General features: G+C 42.1%; 1 protein-coding gene across 4 annotated transcripts in view; it reads left to right on the top strand.

The window, feature by feature from the left end:
* The window catches only part of HS3ST5 (heparan sulfate-glucosamine 3-sulfotransferase 5), a 260,177-nt gene extending 249,586 nt beyond the window's left edge, over nucleotides 1-10,591 (top strand). For all 4 annotated transcript variants that reach the window (XM_046676490.1, XM_046676489.1, XM_046676491.1 and 1 more), the window contains 2 exons: nucleotides 4,222-4,360; nucleotides 8,043-10,591. In XM_046676490.1, coding sequence (XP_046532446.1) covers nucleotides 4,254-4,360; nucleotides 8,043-8,973 — 1,038 coding nt within the window. In that variant the 5' untranslated portion in view covers nucleotides 4,222-4,253 and the 3' untranslated portion in view covers nucleotides 8,974-10,591. The remainder of the gene's footprint in view (nucleotides 1-4,221; nucleotides 4,361-8,042) is intronic.
* The last annotated feature ends 1,496 nt before the right edge of the window (nucleotides 10,592-12,087 follow it).

The raw sequence follows: 12,087 nt of genomic DNA on the forward strand, positions 1-12,087 counted from the left end.
ACTGGACTTATCATAAAGGGAGAATCTATGGTTGAAAATATTGGAGCCTTTGAGAAGGGAAGATCCTCAGTGGCAGTAGAAAAAATAATGATCTCATATTCAGTCAGATTCAATAACTACTGTTTTCCAGACAACATGTGCATTGCATAGATGGCATGATAGCTTTGTTGCGATATTCTCCTAAATCTTGGGCTACTTCCTCAGCGGCCTTCACATCCTCAGTCATTTTTTTCTTCTTTTTCCTGCCTGCCAAACTTGGCAGAGTTCAGTGATGTGGTTGCTTCATAGCTCGCTCATCCCCTATGAGCACGTGTGTCCCAAGTGTTCTCCCTGAGCCCAGCTCTTACTCTTCGGTCCTGTAATTAAGAACCTAACCCATTACTGCCTAATGGACCTGACCCATTACTCCTCACCAATGGCAAGTGTATTGGTATTTTTTCCCCCAAATTCCACATCAGTCAGGATCACCCTCCCCAAGGACATATTAATAGGATCTGGAGTCTTGAAAGAGGAGATGTAGGAAAGACATTCCAGGCCAGCAAGGGAGCCAACAAAAGCATAGAGATGAGAGTGAAGGGGAATGGGGGGCAGTAAAGAGGCCAACCTGAAGGACACTGAGCCCAGTGTTGGTGAGTAGTAAGAGGGAAAGAAGCTGACCACCCAAGCTCGGGCCTTAGAGGAAGGCCTGGGCTATCAAGAGAAAGAGAGTGGACTTGATCCGGTGAACAACGGAAACCAGATAGGGGACAAAATAACTTGTATTAGGAAGACTAATCAGATTGTACAGGCCATAGGAAATGAACACAAAGCCACAGCCAAATGTTAAGAAATAAGGGAGGCACCAAGTGCCTTGACAGAACAAGACATGGAGAAATTAAGGAGAAAGAGTTTATTGTCCGTGGTGACTGAAGAGAAAAAAGACAGTAGAAAATGATTTTAAGTTTTGTGTACCATTCGCTCCACTGTAAAAGCACAGATGCACAATGAATACAGACCCATTGACTTGGAGTCTCTGAGAGTGGTGGCAGGGGTGTGTTTTCTAAATGTTCTACACGCTCACCATAGAGAACTGCTAGCCAATAGAGCAAAGCAGACAGATTCTGGGGTCACTACCATTCAGTTAGCTTTCTTGTGCGTCTGAGTCAGTCAGCAGGTTTAGCCCATTGCTAGGAGACGTGATACTCACAGAAGGCAACAGCTAACACTAACCCAACACTTACGAACCATGGAATGCCTTCCTGCGGTTCTGACTGCAAGAACAACAGGGATTCAGTGGAGGAGGGAGAGGACTGTGGACTGGGGCATCAGCTGGAGAGGGCTTCCTAGAGGAACTGGGACCTATCCTAGACCTTAAACAATGGGTGAACAGTAGCTAAAGACAGACAGGTGGACCAATGAGCTGGAGAAAGTGGACAAAGCCTTGTGTAGTATAGTTTTGAGCGGGAGAGTGTGGGTCTACGTTTAGACAGCTGAGGAGGCCAGACAACTGCCCCAGTCTCCCTCCGAGCTGCAGCTCTCTACGAAGACGGTGACCCACATTAAGACCACAGGGCAACCATATTTTACCTTTACTTTTCCCATCTCTTCCATTTATAGCTGGCTCTCTTCAACCAAATACAGTAACAGCTATTATTCTTTCACACCGCTTGTGAATCCACATTCAATCCATTCACGCTAAGATAGAAATGACACATAATCCTTTATGTTAATCTGGCATGTTCCTAAACCTTTGGATAGTGATGTTACTTATGGAAACCTCATTTCATTCTCACTACAGCCCTATGGAGTGGGGAGGTCAGAGATTGTCCCCATTTTATAGATAGGGAAAGGAAGGCCCAGATAATCTAAGCAGCCACCTTAAGATTACAGAGCTACTAAGGGGAGAATATGGTTGGGGGTCTTGAACACAGGTTTCTTTCTGCCACCCTGTTCTGCATCTTGCTGTGGTACCTGCATTTCACCAGGGCTCAGAGCCCTGTGCTGAGGGCATGTGGCTCTAACCCAGGATGTCGGACATCAGCCTGGAGAAGGGAGATAGAGTCTGGCAGTGAAGCCCTGAATCACGCTGCATAAGTGACTGCCTTTGCCTTCACGTGATCACAGGCAAGTTAGAGAAAATTATCTGAGCTTCACTTTACCTGTCGATAAAGTGGAAATAACTCTATCTGATTCATAGGGTTTTTTCTGAGAATTTCCTGAAATATCACCTGGACAATGTCCTTGTCACATAGCCCTCTAAAAACCTCATTTTCTCTCTCCCTATTCTTCCCCATTTTACTTATACACAAGGCATGCCATGCCAAGTCAGAACCTCAGGCTCACCCACTCCCTGCAAAGAGCCTTCTTATTGCCTACTCTTTGCTTTTGCTCTTAGCCTTCTCTCTTCCCTTCAATCCCTGTGTCCAGCCACATCGGCCTTCCATCACTTCTCAAACTAGCAGGGCATTTTCCCTCCTCAGTACTTTTGTGCATGCTGCTTCCTCTGCCTGAAACCCACTTGGCCCTGCTTCTGCCCTCCTGGCTCCTCACGCTCCAGGTGTCAGCCCAAGTGTCGCTTCTTCAGGAAGGACTGAAGTAGGTTCCTCCCATTATTCTTTCTCCCTGCAGCCTATGATTTCCCTTTGTTATTACAATTTGTAAGTATCTGTGAATCCTATATTTACTGGTTTATTATCCGTCTTCTCCACTAGACTATAGATTCCCATGCTAGTCACTAACTCTGTAGCACCCAGTATAGAATCTAGCACCTAGGCATGTTCCATAAGTATTTGTTGACTGTGTGTTGGATGAATGCTCCTCTTCTCTCTCCCTTTTGAGATGCCCTCCTACACTTTCCTCACCAAATCGTGAATGACATTCCACAAAAAAAGCATTCCTGTGGAGCCCACATCCCTGACCATTTCCTTCATTTTCTTTCCCCAATATTTATTCATTACATTGTCGTGAATTAGGTTGGGTTCCCTGGTTGTTTCACAATTCCCTAATCACATTATTAGTTTTCCAAGGGCTAAAAGTCTTTCAGGATCTTTTTGGGGATCCCTATAAACCTAGAAGAATAGCTGGAAATGCTGTCAGTGCTCAGGAATTTCTTGATGAATGAATGAACAGGTCACTCAATCAATCCTAGCATATTGCTTTTGCACAGAGAAAATCTTCACATGGCAAATATAGAGATACCATTACAGCAAAACAGTTTCTAACCATGACCCGTTGCTGTGGTCCCTCCTCTCTGGTTACTATTTTGAGTTTCAATAAGAAACAAGCAATCTTATCTTGAAAGAGGGATTGGATTTATTTTTAATAAGAAAAGCTGAATTGGAAGCTTGCATTTTTTTCCCCCAAATTTAATAACAGCACTAGTAAAGCCTTACACTCCTCAGCTGGCCTTTATTTCAGGTATAAGAGTACAAAGCTTCCAGGTAAGCTTCTGCTGTGATGTAAGGCGAGACCCCTATCACCAAACCTGTTTAAATTCATTGAGAGCCAGGAGGGGTCGCATAGCAGGGGCATCTAGTCTGAGCATGTTTTCAGAATCAGTCAGTCCAATCCAGGACCGGGCAGAGGAGGTGAAGGGAAACATCAGGTACTTGGAGCTACTGTTCTCAGACATTTGAAGTCATGATAGTTACCAGAGATAACCTCGGTAAGTAAAGAAATAGCTTGTGATCTTGCTCCGTTCCTCCATTCACAACAAGAACAAAACAAAAACATGTAGGCAAAATATGTCGTGGTTATACCCCAAATGGTAACTTACTGAACTGGCATTTCAATTTCTCCATTTGTGCTGTTATGATGAAGCAGGACCTACAGTACTGGTTACCCTGCTGGTAACTTTAGGTTGCTCAGTTGCTCATTTTATCAGTGTTCTTTGAATGATTAACAACAACAAATGTATATATATCTACAGACATACATATATAATATGTATGTTCTAATATATGTGTGTTAATTTACTTTGACAATTGCCTAGCAGTTTCTGTCTAGTTAGTGTGTTCCCTTAGTTTAGTATTTGATCTTATAAGACAGTCCAGCAAAAAGGAAGGTAAGTTTCACTAAATACCCTTTACACCATGAACGTTGTCAAGGTTGGTATGAATCTGTTCCTCAGGCGGCATCACTTAGTCACCTGTATTCCTACCTCTGCTTGGCTTTGTGACAATCAACAGAGCCTATAAGAGATGACTGCTGATGAGCCCCCTTCTGTCTATCCCCCTCTCTCAGGCTGCAGAAGTCCTGAAGGTTGATGGAGGGCCATGCTATTCAAACAGCAGGCGTGGCTGAGACAGAAGCTGCTGGTGCTGGGAAGCCTTGCCGTTGGGAGTCTCCTGTATCTAGTCGCCAGAGTTGGGAGCTTGGATAGGTAGGTGATTAAACACATGTTTATGCCCGTGTGACTTTAAGTGTCTCTTGATTTAAACTTCCTCAGGGCATAATTTTAAATCTACCCATTTGTTTTCCTTCCTCGAAATTCCTAAGAAACATGCTTTTCTGCAGTGTTGATTTTGATTATCAAGCCTTTAAAAGAAAGAGATCCAGGTTGCTCAAGCCAAGATGTTCCTCAAGATCCATTTGTATTCTGCGTGCGTTGACATTTGTTTTCAGAGAGGAGATAAAGCCGTGTACAGTAAAAATGCCATTTACTAGAGCTCAGCGCGGTCTGTGTGCATGTGGTTGTTGACCTCTAGCCGTAGCAAAATAGCGATGATGTATTTATGTATCTTCATTTTGAAATTTATGAGTGCCTAATTAATGTGCTACCAGGAGAGTTAAAATTATGTATGAGCCTGTAAAGGAGCTCATCAAGTTTGGAATCCATCGCCCTGGAAAGATGGCTGTAGGCTTGGGGAGTTTTAACTATGTTAATTAGCTCTGGTTTCCAGGAGCTGAATGTATCAGACAAGGAGGCTGTCGCTCAGAGTAATTGCCCAGAAAGCAATGGAAAAATCTATGGAGAGGAAATTTACAGAGCTAGGCTTTGGCTCTAAATAAGCAAACAGTTGAGCGGTACCAGACCTGCACGCTTCGCAGCAATATCAGCTGGCTTCACGTTGAATACTTCTGGACTGTCCCACATCCCGTGTGATTGGAAAGGACAAAAAAGTTAATATCTGAAATGTGAAGCTTCCTTCTATGCCCTTTAAAATTAATCCTTGCACTGGAACGACTGAAGTATATTCTCCATGAATTCGATTCCCATTTTCTGTGAAAAGGCAGCCGCACGTTAAAACAAAAATATCTTCCTTACAGTTTTCCTTTTCTAATCTGTAGACTGTGTCACTTGGATATGAACAACTAATGTAGCAATGGTGCTTGTTTTCCTTCCACCAGGTCAATTTGGACTGGTAAATGGAACTCCCACAACTCTTTTCAGTTCAAAATTCCGGAGTAAACTTCCCACTCACTAGTTGCTAACTCTGGGAAACAGTATGATCCAGAGCTTATCTCTGACCTCATGGCTTCCCACCTTAGTGCTTGATTATTAGTGAAAAGCCTTGAGGTGGTGCCATTATCTTATGTCCATAATGGAAATTTTTTTTTTTGGAGGAAGATTAGCCCTGAGCTAACTGCTGCCAATCCTCCTCTTTTTGCTGAGGAAGACTGGCCCTGAGCTAACATCCGTGCCCATCTTCCTCTGCTTTATATGTGTGATGCCTACCACAGCATGGCGTGCCAAGTGATGCCATGTCTGCACCCAGGATCCGAACCGGTGAAACCCTGGGCCGCCCAAGCAGAGCACACAAACTTAACCACTCAGCCTCGGGGCCGGCTCCTAGTTAACACGTTTGTAGCCCAGTCCGCAGTCTCTAATGGGATAGCTCGCCCCAGGAATGGGACTGCTTGAGGAGCTTTCACGAAACCTCTCGCTTGAGAGTTTGAGTAGTTATGTCTGCAGTTGACACGTGCTTACCTAGTCCTGTCCTTTAGGAACTGAAGACCCGGCTCTCTGGGTGGGAGACTGAGCTCAGTCCCTTTTACTGTCCATTCCAATCCTGAGATTCCTTGTTTTTTAATCTGGGGCCGCTGCTCAGAATCCACTCTTCAGGAAGTAGAAATAATGTGATATTTTCTCCTGTCTTGAGTCCAAAAAGCAATTGTTCTGTAGGGTATGAGTCCCCAGGGTAGAAGGTAGAAAGAGGAAGGAAGGAAGGAAGGAAAAGAAGGTAGAGAAATTCCATCCAGTGCAAACAGGGCAGAGACGGTCTCTTTCAGCCTCTCTCGGCCAGGGTTCTGTGAGAGAATGAAGTCCTACAGAAAAGGATTTGATTGACTGTTTCCTCAGTTCTCTCAAGGATGGCACTGGCATCATTCTAGGTGCAAGAAGAGAAGTTCATCCATTACAGTCAATGGACGCCTTGGGGATTAGTGCTTAATTCCCAACCAGAAGCCAAGAAGAGCTAAAAGATGAATTTGCGATATCCCAATCAATGTCAGGATTAAAACTTCTTTGACAGTGTATATGTTGATACTTTTATATCTTTCATTTAGAGTTCTAGCATATTAATCCTGTTGACAAATTTTTAAAAACAAAATTCACGTTTCTCTAAATATTAACTGTGGTAAACTGGTTTTTTTAATAGTATTGCATATTTTCACGTTGTCCACAAAAAGCATGAATTTTTTAAAATCGTAGAAAACAAACACCACAAAAAAGTGAACTATGTTTCTATTTTTCCTTAAGCATTGGACAGATAGCTGTTTAAACAGGGTGTGGGCCAAGCCGTTTCCCCTCAGTTCTGCAGAATGCCATGACCTGACCTTGAGGTTGTTCCCTTCTCCCTTTAGTTATAAACCTTACAGAAGACAAGAAAGGTACACTAGGGTCTCTCAGGAAAAGCAAGCAGCAGCCTCATTACCAGAGAGAGGGGGAAAGAGATGCCAAATTATTAAGATAACGAGATGCTTCAGTTGGAGGAATTGGTTCAGTGGCCCTTTTGACTAATGTTGTACCCTTTTACCAAGAAGGCTAAAATGCTTTCTCAGATTAGCTTAGGGAAATTGTAATGAATTCCAGTTCAGTTCCAGACTACACCCAAAAGAAAACTCAATTTACCAGCCATATATATTGGCCATGCCAAATTAAACAGTCACTCCAGTCTAATATCATCGTGACTGTTACCACATCTTTCTCTGAGAAAAGCAGAGGTGGTTGTTCCTTATTTAGAGCAACGTTGAGGTGGGAATCTTTCTTTCTGGCTCCATCCATTGCATTCCTTCCTTCCTGAGCTCGAATCCCTGAAATAAACAGGCTTGGCAATGAGGACCTGAGGTTTCTGGCCCTGACAAGGTCTTGTTGATTTCTGATCCCAGGTGTGGTGGGTGATATACAGCACTTGCTGATGGCAGTTGGGTTTGTTCCTACATTCAGCAAAGTGAAAACATAATCCTGACCTCTTTCGATAGAGAGAGAAAGGCAGAAGAAATATAGTACTCTCCTAGCCGTCCCCAAATCCAAGGGCAGAAATTCTCAGAGAATGAAAAGCTCAGCAAGAGCCAAGATTGGAATTTTGTAGGTTGATGGTGCAAAAGGCCAAGGACAGAGACGGACCTCTTTTCTGATTATATCTCAAAGATTTTTAAGGGCCATATGAGTGCTACTGAGCTGCAAGAAAATAATACCACGTGAAACCCAAAAGACGGGGCCTCCTCGCTGCCCTTCGGCCTCCCAGCTGAAGATTATAATCTTCCTCCTTTCATGTTTTCTAAATGATGTTAACTGGTGAGCTGTTAAAAGGCTATTAGTATGGCTGGTGTCACTTGTCTGTCCTGTCCTGTGAACATAAGTACACGCCGTAGTCAATTAAGTGCTTGGTGAATAAAAATTTTAAGGAGCGCTAATAAAAAAATCCCATCAATTATGTGTGCTCCATTTAATAAAGGGTTGCTTAAAATAAAATTTCCCAAACATATGTTCATTATGGATTGCAGCAGGCTGGGAACCAGTGGTTTTATTTATGCATTTAAAGTCTTAGTCTGACTGGGAACCAGAAAAATGAGAAGTTACTTGCAATGAGCTTCTTAAAGCATCTCTCTGTTGCTTGCAGGCTACAACCCATTTGCCCCATTGAAGGCCGATTCGGAGCCCGCAGTCAGGCTGAATTCCCTCTGCGCACCCTGCAGTTTAAGCGTGGCCTGCTGCACGAGTTCCGGAAGGGCAACACTTCCAAGGAGCAGGTTCGCCTTCATGACCTGGTCCAGCAGCTCCCCAAGGCCATTATCATTGGGGTGAGGAAAGGAGGCACGAGGGCCCTGCTTGAGATGCTGAACCTCCATCCCGCAGTGGTCAAAGCCTCCCAAGAAATCCACTTTTTTGACAATGATGAGAATTATGCCAAGGGCATTGAGTGGTATAGGAAAAAGATGCCTTTTTCCTACCCTCAGCAAATCACAATTGAAAAGAGCCCAGCATATTTTATCACGGAGGAGGTTCCAGAAAGGATTTACAAAATGAACTCATCCATCAAGTTGTTGATCATTGTCAGGGAGCCAACCACAAGAGCTATTTCTGATTACACTCAGGTGCTAGAGGGAAAGGAGAGGAAGAACAAAACTTATTACAAGTTTGAGAAGCTGGCGATAGACCCTAATACCTGCGAAGTGAACACAAAATACAAGGCAGTAAGAACCAGCATCTACACCAAACATCTGGAAAGGTGGTTGAAATACTTTCCAATTGAGCAATTTCACATTGTCGATGGCGATCGCCTCATCACGGAACCTCTACCAGAACTTCAGCTCGTGGAGAAGTTCCTAAATCTTCCCCCAAGGATAAGTCAGTATAACTTATATTTCAATGCTACCAGAGGGTTTTACTGCTTGCGATTTAACGTTATCTTTAATAAGTGCCTGGCGGGCAGCAAGGGGCGCATTCATCCAGAGGTGGACCCCTCTGTCGTTACCAAATTGCGCAAATTCTTTCACCCTTTTAATCAAAAGTTTTACCAGATCACTGGAAGGACATTGAACTGGCCCTAAAATAATAAGTCATACAACACTATGTGTTGTGCCTGGAGACATACGAGGTCTCCTCTAGATTAAAATATGCACTTTTCCTAGACACAACTATCCACGTCATTTTTCCGTGTATACTTGTACATACACAGTGTGTGACCAAATATAAGATGAGTTCTTTTTCTATTGAAAATTTACAGAAAAGAATTTGCTGTCTGCGTAGTTGCATCTTTTAAGCTATTTACAAAAAGAATTGGTGGTGGTCTTAGGGGAAAGTGACTTCAGCTGTTCTCAAAGAGCTGGTCTTCCTTTGAGTCAGAATTTGTCGCCCGCCATTTTCATAGATTTAAGCCAAAAGATTAATGTGTGAAAATGTACCAATGGCTGTGAAGCTTCAGGAAGTAGACGATTCAGTTATGCATTCTTTTCTAAGGGAAAGCTGGCTTTTTAATTCAGATACTGAATTGGTGCCATGGAAACAGGAAATACTATTTTCTTATTATTTCAAAGAATGTCTTATCTCATGAAACTGACATTGTTCCAAAGTTCCTGTGGTGATTTTGCACTATCGTTTTCCCGTATGGACCATGGTGTCACTTGTAGCATGTCAATCACACATTGGAAAGTCAAGTCCTTTTACTTCCATGTTGTATGTCAACAAAGAGAAGTGTCCTGTACATAATGTATATTGTTGTAAATACTGGTTTCACACTAAGTAATTCTATTTTGTAAACTGAATATGGCTATTTAATTTATTGTGAGAATTAAATCTATTGTGGTATTTAAAAATGGAATGGATTAAAATTACTCTATGTGCAACTTTTTTTTTTTTTAATTCATTTTGTTTTACGTGCCCCTTGCTGGCTGCCCAAATCCAAGCTGTTTATGTGCGTTCAAGAGAGCACTTGGAAAGATGTGTTTCTCCTGGATTTCTACACCCTTGTGAAAATGTATTTACGAATGAGGTTGAGTATATTAAGAAAAAAAATCTCAACCATCGGGAAATCTAGAGTAATAGTCACCTGAAAGAACCTAGTGCTACTCTGCTACAACTTTGTAACAATTCATTTCCTTGCAGTGGCTGCTGTGCCAGGAGAAAGACAAGAAATACTTGAACATAATCGAGGCATAGAAGAACCACAGTTTTATTTGAGCCTCTAATCAGAGTCAGACCGGTAGAGAAATTAAATAAAATAAGATTAGGAAACTCGCGTGGCCTCTGTACTGAAAGCTGCTGATGCTTCAAAAATGAATACAAACTCTCAGAACTCCCTCTTTGAGATAAAAATATATCAATCTGCTCAAAAATGATCAAAATGCCTAGTGTTGCTATTACTAACATAAACATATGGCTCATATTTCCATCTAGAGAAATTAATGCTAAATTGGGTGCTTGTTAACATCAGATACACTGTATTATGGTTAAATATAATTCGGAAAACCGTGGAAAGAAGTATCAACTAAAAAAGAGATGGATTTTGCACAATCATGGTTGCTTCTCCAGTGGAAGATGCCTGAGGGAGTTTTGTGCAACATCACGTTGAGAGTGCTTAGAGAAATCAGCAAATTACAATGGGTTCCCTTTTGATTGTAATAAGTGTTGATTTTCTCCATGAGCTGTTTATCCTGTCCAGTGATTTGATGGTGAACTTTTCTAAATAAATAGCCCTTTCCCCTCTGGTGTCGTATATGTTGCTTCTCAAGCTGCAGCCTTGGTAATCATCTCTCCTGTTTCAATTAGCAGTGATTCTGTTCTCTCAGCAGGGAACAGGCGTGACACCAGCGCACGCTGGCTGCTCACTCACTGTGCGGTGACTCTGGAGTGGGAGTCCAAACGTCAATCACTTCTCCCTTAAGCCAGGAATGAAATCGAATATGAGGAATCTGGCGTCAGAGTTCCCTATGCCTTAAATCACAGCTAGCCATCAGAGTAAACTGAATACTATGTTCAAGGACATAATCACATGTTACCATTAATTTCATTATAACTATTGCTAGAGTGTTATACAGCTAATGCGGTGTTATACCAGTGACTCAAATTGTGCCCCATTGGAATACTGATGTTTCAAAAACTCGGCCTAGGTATTCCACCAGTAAAATTGAAAAATGGCCATCTTTTCTTAGACTCCTAGAGGAATTAAAAAACTAATGAATAGAAATTTCTCAGTGATACTCTTTTATATTCCCAATTCTTTTTAAACTTTGCTACTGCTACCAACAGTATATATCAGAGTTTGTTCTAAGATTCTATTTGACTTATGCTGACTCTTATCCTTTGTTATTTTTAGCTCAATAAGCCAGTATTTCTTCGTCACATTCAGAAAAAAGGGCTATGATTTCTGATTGTTCCTCTTCTTAAATAAGTTTGAGAATTGTTTCAAATCTTGGAGGCTCCCCACAGATACCTAAAGCAGGAGGTCTGGCCTGGGAAGAGTTTTTGGAGGCAGGTTTCATTTCAGTGAAAAAAACCAGCTTCAGCCACTGCTGATTGAGCAAGGTAGAGAGAAATAAAAATCCGATGACTTAATCACATACTTCCATTGGAGGTTTTAAACCTCCTTGTTTAGAAAAAGTGTTTCCTGTTGTTATGAAACAAGCAACGGACCTCTAGAGAAATCTTCAGCTCATTACAGTAGCTCCACTGGGGCTCTCTTTAATAAGTTATTCCTTTTACATCATGAAAACTTTGCATTTCTTCCAGAGGCTTGGTGGCATCATGCAGCTTCGTGAAACAGTTCTAGCTGCAAAGAGAAAAAACTGTTTAAGCAGTGGTGAAATTCCTGCTGGACCAGAAGCCTGGAATGACACCATTTTGGAAGTCAGGGAATTCCAATTATAATTATACAAAGTGGAACTAGAGTCTCAAGGGAGTGAGAGAGACTAGGGAACAGAGAGAAGGAGCTATACGAACTCATAGACAGACATCCCAAATTCCAAGTCCATCACCTACTCACCTGAAATCACCTCACATAAACCCTCAGTTGACTAAGGCACTAACTTTTCCTACTAATTGCACTGTAGTTTATGAAAAATCTAAGACATTAGAGTCCTTAGCTAATGTATGATAGAGCAAAGGCATGGAAATCCCTCATAATCTCATCTGATCTCAGATTTGCAACCTTTTATGTTGAGGCACCA

Source organism: Equus quagga, chromosome 11, assembly GCF_021613505.1.
Source record: "Equus quagga isolate Etosha38 chromosome 11, UCLA_HA_Equagga_1.0, whole genome shotgun sequence".
NCBI classification, from domain to species: domain Eukaryota; kingdom Metazoa; phylum Chordata; class Mammalia; order Perissodactyla; family Equidae; genus Equus; species Equus quagga.